Below are 23,991 nucleotides of genomic sequence, written 5' to 3' on the forward strand. Positions count from 1 at the left end.
TTCATAAGCTTGATGGAGTACTTATGACTATTTCACTTTCTAAAGCAGTACTACCCAATAGAAATGTAACACAAATGCCATAATTTTAAATTTTCTAAAAAAAATCACATCAACAAAAGACATAGGCGAAACTAATCTATTTTCCTCATATAACCCCATATATCCAAAATATCATTTCAACATCTAATCATTTATTTTTAAAATGAAATTGAGAGTTTACATTTTTAGTAAGTTTTTAAGATCTGATGTATGTTTACCCTTTTGTGTCTGACTCTTTAGGACCCCACAGACTGGGGCTCAGCAGGCTCCTCTGTCCATAGAATTCTCCAGGCAAGAATACTGGAATGGGTTGCAATTTCCTTCTCCAGGGGATCTTCCTGACCCAAGGATCAAACCTGGGTCTCTCGCATCACAGTCAGATTCTTTATCATCTGAGCCACCAGGGAAATCCCTAATTTGGACTAGCCACATTTAAAGTACTCAATATCTATACTTGGCTAGCAGCTACCATTGAGCAGCTTTGTTCTAGAATCCCATGTCTTTAACAATTTTTTTTGTCTTTAATAATTTTATACTTTGTATTTTTCCCATCTCCATATATCTATACATGTTGTTCCCCTGGCCAAAAATACCATGGCTGAAACTCGACTTCTAAATCTAGTCTATATTTATCAAAATCTTCCCCATCCAATAAAGTCTAGCTAAACAACATTTTCTAATAACACCCTAAGCTAATGCTATTACTTCATCTTCTATACACCTATCAAATTTTATATATTTCTTGTGGAACTTACCATGTGCTGCTTTGTAAACTTCTGGCAGGTAGGAATTCATCTTATTGTCATATTTGTCTTACTGCATGCCTGTCACTGATTTATAGCAGAGACAACTTAAGGCAAGGAGAAAGCCACGGCCCTTTGGGGCCAGATGGAGAGCCTAAATTGTTATTGTGCTGGACATCAATATCTACAGTACCCGTTCCCCTGCCCCCTCAAGTTTCATTCCCCATTTTAAGCCATATGATAACTTGGGGATGAGTGACCCCATCCTCGGTTCCATCAGAAATGAATCATGATTAGGTTTAAATCAGTTAATGACTAATTCATAATCCAACTTAGGCCAGTTAGGTACAAAGAAGAGGGACTTTCCTGGTGGTCCAGTAGCTAAGACTCTATACTCCCAAGGCAGGCTGCCCGGGTTTGATGCCTGGTCACAGAACTAGATCTCACATGCTGCAACTGAAGACAGAAGATCCCATATGTCGAAACTAAGACTCAGGGCAGCCAAACAAATAAAATTATTTTTAAAAGATACAAGAAAGGACTTGTTAAGATTTCTGGGGAAGGAATCTTCTTTTCCACAGAAGCTCCTAGAAAGGTATCTCTCCCGCTCTGATGTGACTAACTGCAGCTGTCACTTCAACGTTAGAAGACTGACCCTGGGGACAAAGCTGACACATGCAGAAGGGTAGAGCCTCTAGATCCCATCTCACCTGAAGTCATTCAGCAATGGACACTGGAAGCTGTTACCCCCTTCCCCTCCTAAGGTAATATTCAGATAGCAGGTATAAAGTGCTTCCCTGGTAGCTCAGTCAGGAAAGAATCTGCCTGTGGTGCAGGAGACCCGGCTATGACTCCTGGGTCAAGAAGATCCCCTGGAGAAGGAAATGGCAAAGCACTCCAGTATCCTTGCCCGGAAAATCCCATGGACAGAGGAGCCTGGTGGGTTGTAGTCCATGGGTTGCAAAGAGTTGGACATGACTGAGTGACTTCACTTTTATACCTTCTATGTGTTTTGGAGGAAAATTCCCCTCCTCCGTTACAGACATAAGGCTCAAACTAGTAAAGCAGTGACATAGGAGTAAGCATGTTGCCCAATTCTGGCCAACAGGACATGGGAGGAAGTCCAGGAAGCTTCAGAGAAGTATCTTTTCATTCCTAAGAAGCAAACACAGTAAGACAACCATCCCCTCTGCCCCTGTAGGTACCCTTACCTGTATGCGATCTAGGAACTTCCACCACCACCTTACTACTAACTGAGGAAGAGATCAACACCAAGAAAGGCAAAGATTTGGAGTGAACCTAGGTCCTTGACATTGGTGAGTTGCTCTGATAATCAGCTCTGGCAACCACAGTACCTCTTGTAAGAAAAACAAGTTGTCTTACGCAGTTCAACTAGCTCTGTGCTACTTGTAGCTGAAAAAATCCTATCTGATACACAGTCCTATCCCAGAAGCCAATAATTTCACCAACCAATTCCGGGCTAACAGATTTCTAACTGATAGAATTATTATCCTTTGTGTCTTCATAACTCACAGGGGGCTTTTTTGTTTTGTTTTTGGCCTCACCACACCACTTGTAGGATCTCAGGTTCCCAGCCAGGGACTGAACCTGGGCCGAGGCACTGAAAGCACAGAATCCTGACCACTAGACTATCAGGAACTCCTTCTAACTCACAGTTTAAAAGTTCTTTCTGCTTATCTCATTTTATTCGTAAAAAAAAAAAGAGGCAGCTCTGAGGTCTATGGTGAATTGTGTTTCCTTTAATGCATGGAAGCGTTATGCATTGAAGTGTTATGTAATTGCTATGAACTGAAGTGTTATGCAATGAAATGCTAGGCATTGAAGTGTTATGCATTCTTATCCTATAATTTCATATCCTCTCAAAAGTTTCAGGCACAAAGTGAAGCCTTCCCCTTACTCCAATATCAGCAAAACAGCTATCTAGAAAGGAGCTATGTTATACTTGGAATGGTTATGAAAAAGAAAGAAAAAAATAGAAGTAAACAAAAGAAGGAAACAGTGGGTTAAGGGGTAAAAGACCCACATCTAGTCCCAATTCTGTACTCTCACGAGTTCAGTCATTTGACCTTCTTGGTCTTCATGGACATCCAGGCATTAGTAAAGCTTGGTCTACATCACACAGCTATTACCAAAACTCAGTGAGAGAGTATACATAAAAGTGCTTTTTAAACTAAAAATCTCCAAAGGTTGTTATTAGTATTATCCCTGGAATACAGGTGCTCCTTGAATAATATTTATACCTACGCTTGACAGCTTCTTAAATTGCATTATTTTTCCTGAAAATTAGATTTGCTCCTTTTTAATGTCATAACCAGGATGGATTTCATTTTCTCCCATAAATTACAGTATCCTTTGACTTTTTTTGTTGAGTGTAACTTATGACCATTTTTTTAGCGTGCTTTTATATTTCAATTGCTATTTTTCAGTTCTTATCACATGGTTATGATTATTCACCCTAGAAACTCAATATGGCTAGAATGATAAGAGTCTGAACTACTGTATAGAGCCATTAATATAAAATAATATTACTTTTTCTCTGGTGGTGCCATTATATATTCCATAAGTATGCCTTGTGAATACATTTAAATAAATCATTTGCCATTAGTGTTTCAAAAGATATTCTGGCCCACAAACAGATGACAAATCTCTCCAAAAACACATCAGATTCATTTTCAAAACTCCAGGAAGTCCATTTCCAACTTTTTGTTTAATGCCTTCCTTAAACAGGAACTGAGTTGGCCCAAGATTCCACATGTTCCAAAATCTCTGGAAGAAATTATGGGCTTATATGGCTCGCATTACAGTATTTGGGAATGTGATTTTAAACATAAGCAAACTAAAACAGTTACCTCCTGTGATTATCTAAAATAACAGTGTTACCAAATACTTTAATACAACTACTTTCCTACATCTCAATCTACCAAGAACCTTGCTAACTCTTTATATTTTTTAAAATAAGCATTATAGAAATATCAGCCAATGTCATTACAGAAAATAAAGATGAGAAAGTACATAATAACACTAAACCTAGTAATTAACCATACTTTCATCCAGAGTTAATACCACCATCTTTGTACACAAGAAAACCACTTGGATTATGTTTTCTTTGTTAATGACTAAGGTTCTATCTGGGCTATTCTTGGATAGAACTATTTAGGCTATTATCTAAACCTCACAGACTTTTCCTCAAAAAGAGAAAAAAAAAAAAATACTATGTATTTCCATCTAATCAATTGCCTTTAAAATAGCAGGAATTAAAAACAACCTGCCTGGAAAATCTGATGGACAGAGGAGCTTGGTAGGCTGCAGTCCATGGGGTCGCAAAGAGTCGGACACAACTGAGTGACTTCACTTTCACTTAAAAGCAACCTGAAACTAAGAATAACTATTGAGTAAAAAAGATAACCCACTTATCCTGAGTGCTTGAACAAAAGAAACTATAGCCAAGCCAGAGTGGCAGAATTATATTACTCAAAACTCTTTCCAAAAACTGAGTGTCTTATTCTACATGATTCCCCAAAATATTTGGTAGATGTGTTGTATCAAGGAATTTCTAGAACTCAAACAATTCTTCAGTGACATTCATGACTGGGACACCTGCCCATCCCTCCGAGCTCTACACAGTTTGGAGACTGGCTCCCAGCTCTAGTTAGACCACTGTAAAAGTGAAAGAACTGGGAAGATAAAGGTCTAGAAGAACAAAGTAAATAAAAATTAAGATCTCAGAAACACTAATTGATCACTTATATGTACCAGGCATTTCCACATACTACCTCATTTAATCCTATGACAATTCTATGTGAGAGGCATTACTACACCCATTTTTTACAGATGAGAACATAAGTATTTAGAGAGATAAAAACAGTTTGTGATTAAGTAGTATTTGGTGCACATGTAACTTCAGCCCTGGTTATCCAACCCTAAGCTCTTTCCCCTACAATATTGCCTCTCTCATACCTAATATCTGCACAAAGAGATCCAAGTTACCAATCACTTCCTAAAGCATTAGCTCAGCTAATCCATTAGCTCAATGCATCAGGTCATGAGTGCAGGCATCACTACGCTCTATGCAGAAGGAAAAAAAAGCTCAACACCCCTTATATGATTTGTCTAAGGTCACATAGCTAGTGAATGACAGAGTCAAAACTGGAATTCAGACTTTTGTGCTTTTTCTAAGCCATGATACCATAGCTGTGATGTTAATATAAATTCAACTTTAAACCTAAAACTCCTAGAAGGCAGAGACTAAAAAGTTTTTGCTCTACATGGAGTCAAATACACTGTTTATTTAATAAACCACCCACTTCTTTAAAAGAGTTAAGAAACTTCCCTGATGGTCCAGTGGCTAAAACTCCATGCTCCCAATGCAGGGGGCTTGGGGTTAGATCCCTGGTCAAGGAACTAGATCCTACATGCTGCAACTAAGACCTGGTGCAGCCAAATAAATAAATATAGTTTTTAATTTTTTTTTAATGAGTTAAGGTGGCTTACAAAAAGGAGCTTTTGTAATCAGACTTTAAAAATCAAATGTATTAAAAAATAAAATATCAATCAAAATATTGATATTAACCACCTAATATGTTTGATTTATATCAAAATACTAATACAGGGAATTCCCTGGTGGTCCAGTGGCTAAGACTCCACTCTTCCAGTGCAGGGGGCCCAGGTTCAGTTCCTGGTCAGGGAACTGAGATTCTGCAGGCCGCAACCAAAGATTCTGCATGCTACAACTAAGACCCAACACAGACAAATAATTTTTTTTAATATTAATACATTGTTTGACTTAACATGTCATTTTAAATTATTTCTTCCAGTTAATTTTAAAACTGACCATAACCCAAGGAAATGAATAGAATTAAATAGATATTTAAGATCTGTTATTTTCCCAATATAACACACGTAATAAATTTCTAAAGATTTGTTTTTTTAATATATATCATTTTATAAATACAATATCTTTGCCTTCACCTTGACAATGGCTACAGTCACCTAGAAAAAAGTTTCAGTTTCTCAAAGATATAAAATTGGCAACAAGACAGATATTTAGAAACCTGATACTGTATGCTCTATTTTAGACCTTCATAAGGATATTATACAAAGCCCTGCCTCGAACTATGTAGAACTTTCTATAAATGATTCACTTCTAAATTAGCTGTCCTGGGTCAGCAGTGGCGTCTTAAATAAAAGGTGATTCATCCTTTGTACCATTCTTTCCCTGGTACAATCACTGTTTTTCCCCATTTTTTTTTAATGGACAAAATAATGTGACAAAAATAATTTTATTCCCTACCCCCCAGAAAAGGGAAATCAAGTCACATGTTTTAATCTATGAAATGACTTCCCAGAGTAACCAAAAGAACATTTTCCTTTGTTAATGAAATCTAATCAAAGCAACTATGTTATCAAAGAAAGTAAAAATCTCAAACCAATTCTTGAAACATATGAAAAGGTTAAAAGAACAGCGATAGGTTTTAGTCTTGCCTTTGTGGATATTACATAGACACTAACGCAATGAGTAAGATAAATCAAACATGGGTAGCCATATATATCCATCCTCTTCCACAATATGCTTCAGGTCAGAGGAGATATCTGAGCTTTAGCCTAGTATAATAATGCTGCAAGGTTACATGCCAATTTGAAAGACATCATAAATCACCAATATTCCCCATGTCAGGCGCTGTCTCAAATTCTCCAGGTTTCTAAACCACTTATCCTCTTAAAAGTTTCCTCTTGTTTGACACTTAAGATGCAAGAGAACCTCAAAAGGGAAGGAGAAACTATAATGAGATGTTTTGCATCCACGAATGTAGCAGTTTGTGAGACATTAAATTATAATTATTAGTAAAGAGACCTATGACTAACTTTCCAGTTTACTAAATATACAAACATGAACTATTTTTTGTTTAAATAGCTATTTGATCCCCAATGGGTCCTTAAACAAAATTTTGAAATTTGTTTGGCAAAATGCTCATGTATTACCACATTCATATTAACCAGGAAGCAGACTTGTAACACTTACAATGAAATATCTATGAGGTATGTGATATTTCAAAACCACCCAAGGGAATTAATTCCCTGGCAGTCCAGCGGTTAGGACTCTGTATGTTCACTGCTGAGGGCCCAGGTTCAATTGCTGGTCAGGGGGCTAAAATAAAAGACCACAAGCCCTGCAGCATGGCCAAACAAAAACAAAACAAAAACCCATCCAAATAAATCATGGAAAACTGGAAAGCAAGCATGGGGAGCTTTGAGGGGAGCCACCTCAAAACAGAGTGATGAGGGGATGTGATCCTGACAGAGAGATGAGCGCTTTATGAAGAAAATGGGCCATGCAAGAAACTGTAAACATCTTGAGAGAGAGAAAGATTGCAATTGATTTTTATTCTAAACTAGGACACCTGAAAGACATTAGAAAAATACTGCAGAGTGACAGGGCAAGAGGAGACAAAGGAAAATGTATTATGGGCTCCCTCGATGAGAGGTGACTAAGGGCTGGGGTGAGGGAGTGGAGGCAACTTACTGACCACCCTAGACCCTTAGTCATTAGAAGGCTCGAGATGCGCAGAAAACCTCACCCATGGGTAGGGCCGGTGAGACTCAAGGGAGCGTGTGTGAAGATTCTTCTAGGCTTGGGTTGCTCAATTTTGAGCCACCTCCCACCCCAGGGGTAGAGAGCGCCAAGAAGAGAGACTGGGAAGACATGGAGAGGAGCTGCCAGGAATAGAATCCTGTCATAGCATCGGAGACACTTAGTCACAACCCCAGCTAGAGCCTCTCACCTTTGCTCCAGAGTTGTTTATGACCCGCTCCCACCCCGCCCCCTCACGAAGCAGCTTCTTCCCACCCTCAGCTGGCCAACATTCCTGCCCTTCCTGCCCGTGGGACTCCCGGGACTGGGGCAGAGGGCGGAGTTAGAGAAGAGGGGAGGAGGACCCCGCAGGGCCAGGAAGCTTCCCGAAGAAGCTGGCAGGCTGCTGCAGGGTTCCGTCCTCAACTCCCAAGAATGTGTCACCAAGCCAGAGCCAGGACAGGCAGTACCAGCGTCTCCTGGCTTCAAGCTTGGTGCTGACACTACCTTCACTATCTGCTTCTATTTTTATCCCTACAACCTCCTCTCCCCACTCCGCCCCCAAATGCCTACCATTCAAAGCCTTCCTTACCGCCCAGGAAACTGGCTTGACTTGTGGGTGCTTAATTAGCAAATGAACAATAAACTTTCTCACATCACCTTTTTTTTTTCCTTTTCTATAATTAGAGGGCCTCTGAGTCCTAGTTTACCCCTGTTGTCCCAGAGTAATTATTAATATCTTCCTCTTCACTCTGTGAAGTGTCTGGGTAGGAAATATAAGTTCCCTGGCCATCTATTTATAATACTTCTTCTATTAAGCTGATCAAATAAGCACGCTTCCTTTTCAGGAGGATAAGACCAGACCACATGAGATAAAAGGAAAAACATATGATTTGCATGTTGAAGTAAGGTAATGGTAGAGTTCTTCCTCTATCCTTTAGCACCAAAGTAATCTTACCCAGAAGCTTCTTGGAAGTCAGTGTCCATGATTGAAGCACAATTAAGATTCTATGAGTCTTAACAAGTATGGGGAGAGTTGAAAATGAGCTCTAAGTGTTCTGTGGGAAAACAGAGTAGAATAATTTAGAATTCCACGCTGAGGAAAATTCTGTCACAGGTATGTCTAGAGATATGACAAAAAGAAATATGGGTATTCCTACAGAGTTATTTTTGGCTCAAGAGAAATAAGCATTGATAATACAATGCAAAATAATTCTGAATAAATTAATATATTTAATATTTCAAGTTTAACTGAGATTTTTGTTGACTGAAATAGTTTATTAGGTTTACACTAAACTATTGAAGAAGCCCTTCTCAGAGTCCACGTTAGTTACCATAACATAGAATTCCACACTGAGATAGCTTAGTTTGAGGATCATGTATAGAGACAAACTTTTAAATTTGCTTTCCACACTTTCTGGGATTAGGCAAAAAGTAGGAGAATGAAATTGTACAGGTCTAGAATAGAAAAATTAAAAGGAAAAAATTACAAAAGATTAGTCAAAAATTGCCTAAAAAGCATCTTTTTTGAGGAAAATAAGGAAAGAGAACTAACATTTATTGAATCATTGTTCTAGATACCTAATATGCTATGTCATTCAGTTCTAACAACACTCCTATAGCAGGCATTATTTGTATATTTTCCAGGTTCGATTCCATTACTCAATTTTCCAGGTGAGAAAATTGAAGCTCCTCAGTGGCATCTCTAGGCACCAAACTCAGGGCACACCATCCTACCCAGAAAGCACCTCCCCATTAGACTGACCTAAAGCATTGCTGTCATGCCACCCTGACTATCACAGGATCCTACAAGCCTGTGAAATAGCCACAGCAGATATGTAGCTTTGAGCTATTGCAAAAGCTTGGAATCTCACAAATTAACCATCCATGTTTCACTCCGTATAATTACAATCCTACAAGACTGATCCTAAAACTAAAAATGTAAAACAGGAGGACTTTCTACTGTTTTTCCCTTCCTGTTGCTTTCCCATTTTGCCCACCGCCCCCTCCTTTACTGCCTAGCTTCACCACACAGAGCAAGTGCTTAACCTCAAGCAAACTGGCATAAAGCAATGTTGCCAGTGGGTGGTTGTGAATCGACAGTGGAAAACTGTTTGAAATGTTGTGGGAGCTTTTTTGGTTGTGACAATGATTATGTGACACCACTGGCACTGGGAGAGGTAGAGGATGAGGTAAGGATACTGAATGAACTCTAACCTCAGAGAGATTCAGCTCAGTGAAGAGCTGTTTGGCATTCTGCATGATTTTCTCTCTCTCTCTCTTTTCTTTTTTTTTTTTTCCTTTTTGGCTGTGCTGCATGCAGGATCTAGTTCCCTGACCAGGGGTTGAACCTGGGCCCCCTGCATTGGGAGTACAGAGTCTTAGCTACTGGACCACCAGGGAAGTCCCCTGCATGATTTTCAAATGTCCTACTAGAGATTCATGTCAGGAAGAGAATATATACATAATGATTAAAACCTAGATCCTCTGTGTTACAGATAAAGTAGGCTTTGTTATGAGTTTTCCTGGACTGCAATCACCACGTAAACCAAGGAAAGCCTTTCTTATTTGCATAGAACCTTATCAAGAGTTGTTCATCATCTCAGAAAGTCAAGTCACGGACAGCAGTGTTGTTCATATTATTTGAATTTAACATAAAACATATCAGCTGCTCCTATTATTGTTACATTATATAGTTCTATGAATATCTACAAATATTTAGAGAGCAAAAGATAACATAGAATCAAAATATTCATGTCTTATTCCTATTGTTCTATTCTTTTTAAATTTATATTTATTAGCTATTAAGTATAGATACAAGCAACTGACTGCTTCATTATGTCTTCTAATACAGTTTCCCCAAGTTTTTGCATTGAAATCCATATTTGTTTCTAGCATTACTGTTAAGGAATATATTAATTTTTAAAGTTTTATATACATAGGTAGATGTTATTGTTTAAATATTTATTTCAGGATAAGTGAAAGTGATGCCACAAAATATTTGTTATTACAGGGGAACTTTGGGTCCAGTAAGGTTAAGAACTACTTGTATAAAGGAAAGAGCATGAGCTGGGAGTTTGACAAACATACGATAAAAGATATCTCTTTGGACTACATGATTTGAGCAGTTTATTTTTGTTCTGAGCTACAATTGCCTCACCTATCAATCACAGTCATTTCTGGGGGTGCTGTTAAGAACTGCTTTTTCAGACAAAACAGCACAGGTTAAGTAGTAATGATAGGTGTTCAACAATAACTCCCTTAATGCTCAAGCTGTGCTTCCCTCCCCCACTTACCTTTACAAAAAGGCAGGAAAATTAAGATAGAAAGCAGGAAGTATAAAGAATACAAAAGGAGAAAGGGAGTAACAAATCATGACCAGTACCTAATACTTAACTATACCCAGAACACATTGTTAGTATCAGACGTGAGAAGGTTCAAGTTACATTCTGGCCCTAGATCATGAAGAACAGGTTGTTAATGCCAATCACACAAACACTACTACTTAATGCAATATATGGCTATGCAAATTGTTCCAAGAATGGGTGCAGAATTATCATTTCTTCAATCTTGTTACTGTGTATCCCTTTAAGACCACTTAAAGTTAACACTGTAACTTAAGAACCTGTCACTTTTACAGACTGAAATATAGATCCTAGATTTTAGCCTTTTTTTTTTTAAGGTTGGAACTTTTCCTCTACTGTGCTTTGATTATCTCCATGGAGATTTTCATACAATATCAGATACACTTTCTGGAGTGCTAGTGTTCTTAAGCCTCTTAGCCACTACTAACTGGAGCCAAATACATCCCTAAAAGGCAAATATTCTATCACTGACAAGATCTAAGATCCTTTCTACCCTTTCACTTATCTGTAGAAGCCATAGGACCTCCCTGGTATTAGCCATGTCCAATGGCACCCCACTCCAGTACTCTTGCCTGGAAAATCCCATGGACGGAGGAGCCTGGTAGGCTACAGTCCATGAGGTCGCTAAGAGTCGGACACGACTGAGCGACTTCACTTTCACTTTTCACTTTCATGCATTGGAGAAGGAAATGGCAACCCACTCCAGTGTTCTTGCCTGGAGAATCCCAGGGACGAGGGAGCCTGGTAGGCTACTGTCTATGGGGTTGCAGAGAGTCGGACACAACTGAAGCGACTTAGCAGCAGCAGCAGCAAGCTTCAACTTCCTACTCCACATTTTAATCACCAAAACTTCAGAGTACTCAGTACACCCCAAACAGAAAAGCTAGAGTTTCTAAGACAGTAAGAAAAGAAAGCAGTTTTTGGATCATAATACAGAGAAACAGTGACAGTCATCCATTCTCAGTTGGCTTCCTCTTTTCTTCACCTCAGCAAGTATCTAGCCCAAAAGTACTTATCAGTTGCTTTATTGAATAAACAGTTTCAAGGAACACCTTTAGATGTACACCCAAATTCACAGAAGCATTAATTACAATTGCCAAAAATGGAAACAACCTAAATGTGAACAGATGAAGGTGATGTGGTATGTACGTACAGTGGAATACTACTCAGCCATAAAGAATAAAATTTTGCCACTTCAGCAACATGGATAGACCTGGAGGGTATTACACTACATGAAACAAGTCAGACAGAAAAAAAGAAATGCTATATGATATCACCTATATGTGGACTCTAAAAAAAGTACAATAAACTAGTTAGTAAAGAAAAAAAAAAAAAGAACAGGCTCACAGATACAGAGAACAAACTAGTAGTTACCTATAGAGAGAGGGAAGGAGGGAGAGAAAGATAGGGATAGGGGACTAAGAGGTACAAACTACTATATATAAAAAATAATCTATAAGGATACATTGTAAAACACCAGGAATATAGCCAATATTTTATAATAACTAAAAATGGAATATACCTTAAAAATTGTGAATCACTGTGTTGTATACCTGAAACATAATGCTGTGCATCAACTATACTTCAATTTTTTTAAAAAATGAATACCTCTGGTTGTGTCAGGTGATAGGGGTTTATCATAAGGAGACACAGGGAAGCAAAAGTACAGGAAACATTTTCAGAAGACAGGCTTCTTAGAAATTACTAAAAATTGGCTCATTGCCATTAAAGACACAATGTCAGCTCTCCTGACATGAATGACACTCTGATGGCCCTCTGTGACCCTGAAGAGACTGCAGGGACTCCTGTCATCCCCAGGCTTCAGTGTTAGGTCCACTTTTTTGCTTCTGCTACTACCAACTGTACAGAACAGATATATTGTATGCTCCTAATTTGGTTAAAAGTAGAAAGGAGGTTTACATCCACATAGATATGCATTTACTTTTAACCAAATTAGGAGCATACAAATTAGGTTCCCACTTACCCTCCTCCCCCCAAAAATGTGGATACCCTTTCCACTAAGTACATGTAGTATTTTTTCAATTAAATTAAAAATTGGTTTTAAATAACATTTACTATGTAGCTCCACTGTGGACGTCTGCTTCAGAGAGTTAGTTCTACTTGGAGATTTAGCGAATGAATAAAACAAAACCACAGAAACAATTTTCCTTTGGTGGCCTTTGACCAAACACAGATATGCTCATTAACTGCTGCTGCTGCTGCTAAGTTGCTTCAGTTGTGTCCGACTCTGTGTGACCCCGTAGACGGCAGCCCACCAGGCTCCCCCGTCCCTGGGATTCTCCAGGCAAGAACACTGGAGTGGGTTGCCATTTCCTTCTCCAATGCATGAAAGTGAAAAGTGAAAGGGAAGTCGTTCAGTCTTGTTCGACTCTTAGCGACCCCATGGACTGCAGCCTACCAGGCTCCTCCGTCCATGGGTTTCTCCAGGCAAGAGTACTGGAGTGGGGTGCCATTGCCTTCTCTGGCTCATTAACTAAGAGCCAACAAATGGAAGGGAAGGTAGCTTGTAATTAATAACACTGAAGAGGAGGTAAAGAGATGAGACAGGCTGGATTAGGAATATATCTTATATAATGATTATAGCTCTCATGTTTATATCTAAAAAGTTTCGAGGTAACTACAAAAGAACTTGTGTGCTACCGCAATCCCAAATATTTAAGAAACATATTTGATGTCACAAAAGCAGAAAATGTCTTAGCTCATAAAATTTTATTTGAATACATATTACTATACCTTACTGAATCATATACATGGCATTGTATTTCCCAAGATTTTTATTGAATTTAAAACACTTCATCTTGGTTACCAAAGAGGGAAGATAGGGGAAGGGAAAGGGATAAATTAGGAGTTTGGGTTTAACATACACACACTACTATATATAAAATAATCAATAGGAACCTATGTATAGCATAGGGAATTCTATTCAATACTTTGTGATAACTTATATGGGAAAATAATCTGAAAAAGAAAAGATATATATACACATATAACTAAATTGGGCTTGCCAGGTGGCACAGTGGTTAAGAATCCACCTGCCAATGCAGAAGATGCAAGAGACGCAGGTTTGATTCCTGGATCAGGAAGATCCCCTGAAGTGGGAAATGGCAACCCACTCCAGTATTCTAGCCTGGAAAATTCCATGGACAGGGGAGCCTGGTAGGCTACAGTCCATAGGGTTGCAAAGAGTCGCACACAACTGAGCATGCACGTACACACTCCTCTTTAAAAAACCTTGCCTCTGTCTCCTGTTGGCAGAGCACTCCCTAACCCCTTCTTGTTTTTGCTGTTGCCCAAATCAATTTTTGTTCAAATATACTCAATTTTAATAAGGCTCAGTTTATCTTTTAACAGAGTAAATGGGGAAAGAATCACGGAAATGTTTCCAGGTAAAGGGAAGAACAATAGATAAAAGTCAGAGAACTAAGAACAGTCTCATGTTCTGTACAAGCCGTGGAAGATAGCCGCAATGCCCCTAAATCAAGAAGTCTCGGGCTACATATTCTTCCCAGTGTCCTCTACAACAGGACTCCTTATCTGCTCTTCACCTGCCTTTGTACCACAGGACCTACACTGGACCAGAGACGAGCACTGATCCACAGGCCACCTTTGCCCCACCTGTCCTATACCCTGACTCACCAACAGAAACTAATTCTCAAGCAGTTCAGGTTTGAGACAGAGTGGAACACAAATACAGAGGCCAAAACTCAAAGACACAAAGAGGAGGCAATAAGGGCCTTAAAGGAGCAAAATCAAAGGACGAGAGAAGAGTCAAGAACAGAGTAAGAGGGACTTCCTGCTGGCTCAGTGGATAAGAATCTGCCTGCCAAAGTGGGAGACATGTGTTTGATCCCTGGTCCAGGAAGATTCCACAAGCCACAGGGCAACTAAGCTTGTGCACCACAACTGAGCCCCCGCACCTCAACTATGAAGCCGGAGTGCTATAACTACTGAAGCCCACGCACCTAGACCCTGTGCTCAGTCACAAGAGAAGCCACTGCGATGAGAAGTCCTCACACCACAACGAAGAGTAGCCCACACGCGCCACAACTAGAGAAAGCCTGTGCAAAGCAACAAAGACCCCGCACAGCCAAAACAGATAAAAAGTAGACAGATAAATAAAATTTAAAAATGAAAGAGTAAGAAGTAGGGCGAGAGTGGCCTAGAGGGAAGGTAAAGGACTTGCTCTTGGCTTCCCAGAGTCTAAAGTTACTGCTTTCACCCGGACAAGCATGAGTGATATTCCAGCAGTCTACGGAACTGGACAGTCCAGCTACAGAGGTGATTCTGGGCTTCCTCACCTCCCTGTATGTCCTAACAAATACATACACATTGTCCAAGGTAACCTGAGTGTGTCCATCTCTTACCACCTGCAAGAGACTCCCACGTGCATTCAGGATGTCTGGAGGGGTGGGAGCAGGGGAGGGATGGCAAAGGGGCTACCATCTGTCTGTGAGGTAGCAGAGGCTTGGGGAAGGGTTCAGACTTGATTCTACAGTTGTTTACACACCTACTTCAGAGGATCTCCAGAACACAGAGCAACAATCTTAAACCCATTTCTTATCCTCCTCATAGCAATCTGCTGAGGGTAACATCCCACTTCTCAAAATGAGTTACAGCTCTTGGCGGGGGGGGCGCGGTTGTTTCTTTGTTTTTGCTTGCATTCTTCATATAAAGCCAAGGCTGATGCTCAATAGGCATAGTGAGCACACATAATGATTGTAGTATATTTAGAACTTCTCAGATAGTACTGTACAGTTCCAGAAAATACCATCCTATTTGACTTAAACCAAACTTTTTTAAGAAAACACAGCAAATGAATAGTCAGTTGTGTTTCAACTTGATAAAACACCAGCCAGGGATCATTCCTCTGCTGAAAAACACTTGAGTTATTCTTATTGCCTACGGAATAAACCCTATACAGCTTTAAGGACATTTATAAGCTCACTACTGTCTACATCTTCAGCTTCATCTCCTACTGGATTCATCATCTATTTTTTAAAATTTTTATTGGGGTGTAGTTGATTTACAATGTTGTGTTAGTTTCAGGTGTACAGCAAAATGAATCTGTTTGACATATACATATGTCTTCCATCATCTACTTTTATTTATTAAACTTTAATGGAGCATCTAAGCCATCTAGCAACGCTGAAAATGAGATTTTAAGAAAAAAAAAAATCCTCCCAGCCCTCAGTAAGAGATAGGAAAGTAACTAAATTCAATGTGCTAATGCTATGTTAAAAGATGCAGTTGTGGGTATTAAACATGGCTAGGTTGACAGATTCAACAAGAAGGCTTCTTCAAGGAGGTGACAGTTGAGACTCGAGAGGTGAGTAAGAGCTATCAGAACAAAAAAGTGAGAACATCAAGAGAAAAGGCACAGAGGACTTAAACAGTTAAACATTCTGGACTAAAAAGGTTGTTAGGGCATGAGACTTAAGAACGCACAAGGCAGGACTCTAGACAGGCAGGCCAGACTAGAAAACATTTGGCTGGCGGGGGTTATTTGTAAGTGCCCTGGTCTGAATGTTTATCTTCCCTCCCCTAAAATTCAAACATTGAAATCCTAGTGTCAATAGGTGGGGTTTTTGGGTGTTGCTCAAATTGTGAGGGTGGAGCTCTCTCATAAATGGGATTAGTGCCTGATGACAGAGGCTCCAGAGAGATCCTTAGCCCTTTTCACCAAGTGAGGACACAGAAATGAGGTGCTGGGGATGAACTAGGAAACTGAGCCTGCAGAGGTGACTACACCGGCACCTGATTCCCATCCTCCAGAAGCGTGAGTAATAAGCTTTTGTTTTTTATAAGCTACCCAGTTGGTGTTACTTTTTTATAGCAGCCTGAAAGGAATAAGACAGTAACTGGGAGCCCTGTAGTTTTTTGAGACTGGTATGATCAGAGGATCAATATTAAAATAGAGGATGGGAGTGGGACAGTTCCTGGCAGTCCAGTGGTTAAGACCCCCACTTCCAGTGCAGGGGCAAGGGTTCGATCCCTGGTCTGGGGACTAAGGTCCTACACACTGTGTGGCATGACCAAAAAACTTTCAAAAGAAAAAAATAAAGGATGGGTGGAATCAGGGAAATCATATTCAGGGTGCCCCTTTAGAATCTGCATTGTAATAGGCCACTGTCAATGCCTTCCAGTCAAAAGCCACCAGGAATTCTCATTTCTAGTTTACTGTCCCTTGCCACAAAGGAGACAGCACACCATGGAGAACTGTGGGGAGAGTCTGAGTAGGAGGGTATTAGAAAAGATTTGGGCCTGTGTCAGGTGATGTTAGGGCAGCTTGGACTTGCTGTCAGGAAGTAGGGCCAAATCTATGACTCAATATCCTAGTAAACATACTCAGTTCAGTTCAGTTCAGTCGCTTAGTCGTGTCCGACTCTTTGCGACCCCATGAATCGCAGCATGCCAGGCCTCCCTGTCCATCACCATCTCCCGGAGTTCACTCAGACTCACGTCCATCGAGTCCGTGATGCCATCCAGCCACACAAGGTGGGAAAGGCTGTCAAAAGTAAAGCTGTGGTTGGTAAAAGCAGCTTCAGTCAATTATACTAGTCAAGGCAAGGGGATGTCTGACTATTTTTGTGGTATGGACAATGTTTGCATTTTTGTCTCTGTTCAGACATGATTACAGAGTAGTCTTATTTCTGTCTGACCCATCACAGTCACCCTTCTGATCCTGATGTTCTGTGAAATTATCATGTCCAACATGAAACCATCACGACCTGCCTGCGAGTGTCAGGTCAGCTCCCAGATGTCAGGAGCTGACTTTCTCTTTCTCACACTCTTTCTGCTCAGTGTTGTTGGGATTGCTTCATAATCCTCAGATCTCAATGATAAAGTGCACACCAAACTCCCAATTCCTTCATTTACCTGTGTTTTTACTGTTTTTCCCAGGAGAGCAGTATACAAGTCAATAAGCCCCATTTTGTTCTATCTTCCTAGATTTCTCATATGGGAACCAAAAAGACACTGTTCGACTTGCCAGTTATCTGCATTGCTGGGAAATGATCAAGTTTGCATCACTGTTCACAGTCTCCAGAAAGTGCCACGATGACAGAATATTGACTTCCATAAGGGCTCAGGGCTGGCATCAGCAAGTTGAGAAAAGCAAGCAGTTTCAGTTTCTGGAAGGTTTCACAAGACAGCACCCCATACACTGTAACTTACTTAGCAAGCATTCTACTTACAAACAGATTCCAGCTTTGCAATTTCTGGAATTTGTGGACATGTAAACATTGGATCCAAGTCATTTTTACTTAGCTTCTCAGTCTTTATATTTCACCTTTAGGCTTCCCTGGTGGCTCAGAGGTTAAAGCGTCTGCCTCTAATGCGGGAGACCTGGGTTCGATTCCTGGGTCAGGAAGATCCTCTGGAGAAGGAAATGGCAACCCACTTCAGTATTCTTGCCTCAAGAATCCTATGGATGGAGGATCCTGGTGGGCTACAGTCCACGGGGTCGCGAAGAGTCGGACACAACAGAGCGACTTAACTCAGTCTTCGTATTTCACCCTCTTACTACTACCTAATCAAGATACGAGTGATGCTCCTCATGCCTAACCCCCTCAAAGGCTAGTTTCTTTCCTCACACTATAGTATTAAAAAAAAAAATTAACACATACATAAGATACCAGTATTGTAATCAGCACTAAAGCTTTATGCTAAAGATTCAGGATTTTAAATACCATATTTTCATGAAGAATCTTTTATTCAACATATTTTGAACTCCAACTATATTTCAGGTACAATTCTAGGCCCTTGTGGGCTGTATCAGAAAACAAAATAGACAAAATTCTTTGTGGAGCTTATACTCTAGTATATGGGAAAGGAAAAAGACAAGTTAAATATACATAGGATGTTAGTATCAACGGAGGAAATTAAGTGCTGAAGGGAACAGGAGGTGCTATAATTTAGGAGTTTTGGTCCCTTTTTTTTTAGGGGCGCTGTAATTTTAAATGAAACGATCAGTACCAGTCTCAGTGAGAAGGCGATGTTAGAGCCAACTTAAGTAAGAGCATTCTGGGAATTCTCTGGTGGTCCACTGGTTAGGACTCTGAGCTTTCACTGCTGAGGGTGCAGGTTTGATCCTGGTCAAGGAACTAGGATCCCTCAAACTGGGTGGTATCTGGCCAAGAAAACAAAAACAGAAGAGCATTCTGCTAAGGAGGGCTAGATTCTGGGAAAGAGGGAAAAGCCCTAAGGCTCTAGAGTTCAAGGACTAGCCAGGAGGCCATACTGGCTGGAGCATAAAGAGCAATGATGACAGAGTGGCCCCAGGGCCTGTAACCATCATTGGATGTTGACTTTTGCTCTAAGTAAGATGAGGAGCTATCAGTCTTGAACACAGAAATGAGATAAGAAATGTTATCTCACTGGAGATAGCAACTTTTGAGTTTTGTTATTAAGGAGAAATGGGGTAATAGTGTGAGGGATGGGAGCAGGTGACAAGAAAAAGTTTTTCATTTTTTAAGACAAATAGCATGATTGCATATTGAATATACAGCTTGAAATTAAAAAATCACAATTTTTGCCTTTTCTGCTTCCCAAGTACATTGTTGTATTTGACTGCTTTAAGTATTGAGAGACAAGGGGCTGTATTTGCTTGACCCATTCAATCAACAAATTACTTAGTATTATACATCACATACAAACTAATATAACTAAATCAAAGTTAATCATTTCAGAAATCTTTAGAGGTTTCAGTTTCTGGATATGTAAAGTATTTGACAAAATTTATTTCTTAATAGCTTTCAAATTCACTCTTTTCCTACAATCTTTCCACATAATAGAGAATTAAGAAAACACATCAAGACACAAACTGCTTCTCAAACAATTAGTGGTTCAGATAATCAAAATGCCTTTCAACACGTTTTATGACCACAGCTCAAGAGTGTAGTGACCAACTCAAATGAATCCTGAATATTTTAAAAGATGGTGTTAAACTTTTTGTAAGTGTCCCTGTATTTATGAGTTAACTGTTCTTTTAGATGAGATTTTCTTTTTTCTCTTTACTGAATTGCTCATTTAGCTGTTTAGCAAAATGATATCAGCTGTAAGATTTTTTTTGCATAATTGGCCATCTGTTTCAAGGTAATGATTACAGACTGCACCCTGCAAGCAGCCCATAGCTTTCGTTAGCTTCCTCCTTCAGGAACCAGGAAATAGGTGAAATCCATAATTATCAGATTCACAACAGCCTCTTTCTGAGGCAGTAAGTATTTTTGTGGTTGAGTCTGAGGCTTTACTTGAAAAGATCATTTGTTTAAAAAAGAAGTTTTGCTGGTTTGTATTTGGAATTCAAATGAAGTTACTGAGAATCCCATGGCTGCTATGTAGTGAACTTGGAACCAGGAAACATTTCGAATCCCAACTCCACCCCCATGTCAGTCCCGTGACTCTAGGCAAGCTGCTTGGCTTCTCAGAGCCTCACTTAGCTCAATGGCAAAATGAAAATAATCTTGCCTCAGTGCGATGGCAAGGATGGGATGACCACCATGTAGACTTACATGCCTGGCACAGCTGGAGCACATTATAGACTCCCAATAAATCCGCCTGGATCTGCTACACCTGCCATCAGGTCAGGCCAAAGCCTTCCCTTTCTTCCTTAGGAGAGAAAGTACAGATCTTCAGACAGTGCCATTTGTATCCTTAGAGCCATAGAGAAAAGGCAGGACTTCTGAGATAATCATATAAAAGGGAGAAATTCTTTGGGAGGTTTTCCTCCCCACTGACATCTCAAGCTTATACCACTATTCCTCTTGCTGGGAGGATGGGATAACAAATGGATCTCGCTGGTGTGCATTTTATTGTAATAAATTACTTGTTTCAAAAGTAACTATTGAGGACTTTCCTGATGGTCCAGTGGTTAAGAATTCACCTGCCAATGCAGGAGACATGAATTCCATCCCTGTTCCAAAAAGATCCCACATGCCACAGGGCAACTAAACTTATGTGCTGCAATTATTGAGCCCATGCACTGCAACTACTGAAGCCCATAGCTTGAGCCCATGCCCTGCAACAAGAGAAGCCACCAGAATGAGAAGCCCATGCACCACAACCAGAGAAAGTCGTGCAGCAATGAAGACCCAGCACAGACAAAAATTAATTATTTTTAAAAGTAACTATCAAAATACTTTGACATATACTATGATGATGCATATAGTTTATCCTGAATATACTTAACTCTTTTTAATCCAAATGGAAAACCTGCATTAACGTTGTTTATATACATAAACATACTAACATATGGGGCTTCCCTGGTAGCTCAGATGCAAGGCAGGAGACCCAGATTCGATCCCTGTGTCAGGAAGGTCCTCTGGAAAAGGAAATGGCAACCCACTCCAGTATTCTTGCCTGGGAAATCCCATGGACAGAGGAGCCTAGCAAGCTACAGCCCATGGGGTCACAAAGAGTCAGACACAACTTAATGACAAAACAACAACATACTAAGATATATGCCTAGGGTTACAAAAATTTATGAACTTTGATAAAACACATCAAAATATCCACTGTTTGTCTTGAAATTCTAATGCAAGTCAGCGCATTGGAAACCAAAAATGCTGAACATGGTTGTCAAGCTATTACTGAGACACTCTGGAAAACATGGGAAGCAATATAACCTCATGGAATTTGGAGCCAGGAAAAACCCTGATTTTAGAGACTTCCCTGGAGGTCCAGTAGTTGATTTCACGTTTCTGCTGCAGGAGGTATGGGTTCAATCCCTGGTCAGGAAACTAAGATCCTACATGCCTTGAAGGGCAGCCAAAAAAACAAATTTTGAAAATTTTCTAAACCTCAAAGCATAAGTTTTCTATCTACGAAGCTGAGCTAATAATAATACGTCTCAGGTATTAAGTGGATTGAGTAAAGTCATGCATCTTGAGCTCAAAATAGTAACACATTATGATGATGAAGACTTAATGCAAAGTAAATAAATCTGGAGTCCCTAGTTACAGGAGAGAAGTTTAAAGTTGTCAATTAAGAATGCTAACAGGCTCACTTAGCTTAGAAACCAGAAGTTCCAAGTTTAAATGGCCCAGCCTTTTTGTTATTAGTTATGTGACCATGGCCAAAGGCCAGTCACATTTTACCTCAGCCCCCTCATTTAATTGTTAAGTATTAATGATATTATTAATAGTTACTATATATAAAGCACTGACCATATTCCAACGCAATCTGATGTTTATCTATGCGCTCCAGTCTTCACAATAACCCTTCAAGGTAGAGGCTCTTACCTCTATTTTACAAATGGCTGAAATTGAGAGAAATTAAATTTGTTCAAAGCCACCCAGCTAGTAACTGGTAGAACCTGGATCCACAGCCTGGTTTATCAGTCTCCAAATCCTGTACTTAACTATCCAAATGACCTACCTCTCCTAGAGAAAATCAAAGAACATTACTCCTGCAAGAGTACTTTGTGAACTGAAACATCACAGAATGGGCTTGTGATTTGCTTGTTCCTCAGTGCCTGGGAACCCTGAAAGGTTAGCTTCAATCTCTCTTTCATCTCATCTTGGAATTTTGTCTTTACCTCGATTTCACTTGAGCCAATCTGATAAACAACATTAAAGGATAGACAGCCCAAGACAGTTCTATGTGCTCCCAAGAATTCAGGGCAACAAAATGTTAGTTGCTCAGTTCGTGTCTAACTCTTTGCGACCCCAAGGACCGTAGTCCGTCAGGCTCCTCTGTCCATGGAATTTTCCAGGCAAGAATACTGGAGTGAGTAACCATTCCCTTCTCCAGGGGATCTTTGCCACCCAGGGATGAACCAGGATCTCCTCCCTAAGCAATGAGGGAAGCCTTCAGGGCTTCAAGACCTTGTACTTCTCCTTGAAATGTGGACAAAATACTTTCTTGGACTAACTTCTCACACCTGCATTTGCAGTTAGCTTAAGTATAAAAAGTCACATAAATGTCTCCTGAAACTAGCTATAACAAACTCCAGTTCCTGGCACACATGCCATCAATCTAATTAAGGCAAATTTCAGTCCCCTTTCAAGGATACGGTGTCAAATGTAAAGCTCACCCCTCTGAAATTTCTGTCAACTGGTCCCATGCAGTTCAGTATAACTTTCTTAGTTTTCCACCCTTGGAATAATAATCTTCTTGGAAACACCAAAGTGTTGGTGCTGGACATGACATATGACGGACAAATTGGGGCTCAGTTTGGCATCACCTGGAAGGCATCACCTAGTTTGGCATCACCTAGCCCCTCAATCCTGGAGATCCTCAGCGTGGCCATCTCAGCCCGCCGAGGAAGCAGGAGGGCAAGGTCCAGATAAAGTGAAGGGTGTTAATTTACCAACCAGATCTCAACGCTGGAGAGCCGCTGAAGCTGCTGAATCTGGGGCTACTAGAGCCTATTCATTTGCATGAGGAAGAAAGGTCGTCCCGGGTTTCCCAGAAGCCAGATTGAGCCTGGAGAACGTGACTGTCTCCGGTCCTGGGACTGCTGTTTTCCCTTCCCAGTAAAACCCTCTCGCTCCCCCTGCGGCACTCACGAGGGACTCCCATCCCTTTTCCGACCTCGGAATCGGGGAAGCGCAGCCGGAGCCAATTTTAGCCTGCGCAGTAGGGGTGGTAGATGCTGAGCTTCAGCGCGCGGCGCTTACCTCGGACGGAGGGATCTCAAACACGCCCGCGATCTTGGCATAGAGCTCCTGGATACTGGAGAAATTCTCCACTCTGCCCGTGGCGCTTCCGTGGGCCAGCTGCGTGTGGAAAACCAGCCTGCGAGCGGGCGCCGGAGGGCTGGGCACACTGCGGACAGCCGCATCCGTATGCTCGCCCTCCACCAGTCGGGAGGTCTCCTTGGTGTTGAATTTCTTTTTTCTCCGCAGCCCCAGGGGCATCTTGCCTGGCCGAGGGCGGCGGCCTACCTGCGCTGCCAGCGGGCTGCTGCCTCCTTGGCCGGCCCCCTGGACTTTGTGCCCAGCGGCCCGCCCGCTCGAGGCAGGTGCAACCTGGGCTGAGCCAATAGCAGAGGCCCTTCGGCCGGGCCGGTCTGGTCAGGGGCCCCTCCTCCACTGGGAGGAGCTGCACCTGCAGGCGAAGCGGCCACCAGCTCTCTGGAGGGATCTGCGAGAAGAAAAGTTGGACCTCAGGATAGGGAATGTTGCCTGCCTTTCCAGTTCTACAAAGATCAAGCTATCAGCCTCTGCTGCTGACCCTACCCCTACCCCGTGCCCTGAGGGGAATTCAGGATGTCGTGTCGAAAACAAGGAAGCAT

At 40.8% G+C, this 23,991-nt stretch overlaps 1 protein-coding gene and 1 non-coding gene across 2 annotated transcripts in view; both read right to left on the reverse strand.

Annotated features, from left to right (window-relative positions):
* Window positions 1-23,614, reverse strand: part of GIPC2 (GIPC PDZ domain containing family member 2) — a 95,669-nt gene extending 72,055 nt beyond the window's left edge. The window contains exon 1 of the mRNA XM_068966298.1: window positions 23,375-23,614. Within this exon, the coding sequence (XP_068822399.1) occupies window positions 23,375-23,614 (240 nt within the window). The remainder of the gene's footprint in view (window positions 1-23,374) is intronic.
* TRNAG-CCC (transfer RNA glycine (anticodon CCC)) lies at window positions 9,702-9,774 on the reverse strand. Its single transcript has one exon. It is a non-coding gene; the product is annotated as a tRNA-Gly (tRNA).
* Window positions 23,615-23,991: the final 377 nt, after the last annotated feature.

This window comes from Capricornis sumatraensis, chromosome 2 (genome assembly GCF_032405125.1).
Source record: "Capricornis sumatraensis isolate serow.1 chromosome 2, serow.2, whole genome shotgun sequence".
NCBI classification, from domain to species: Eukaryota; Metazoa; Chordata; class Mammalia; order Artiodactyla; family Bovidae; genus Capricornis; species Capricornis sumatraensis.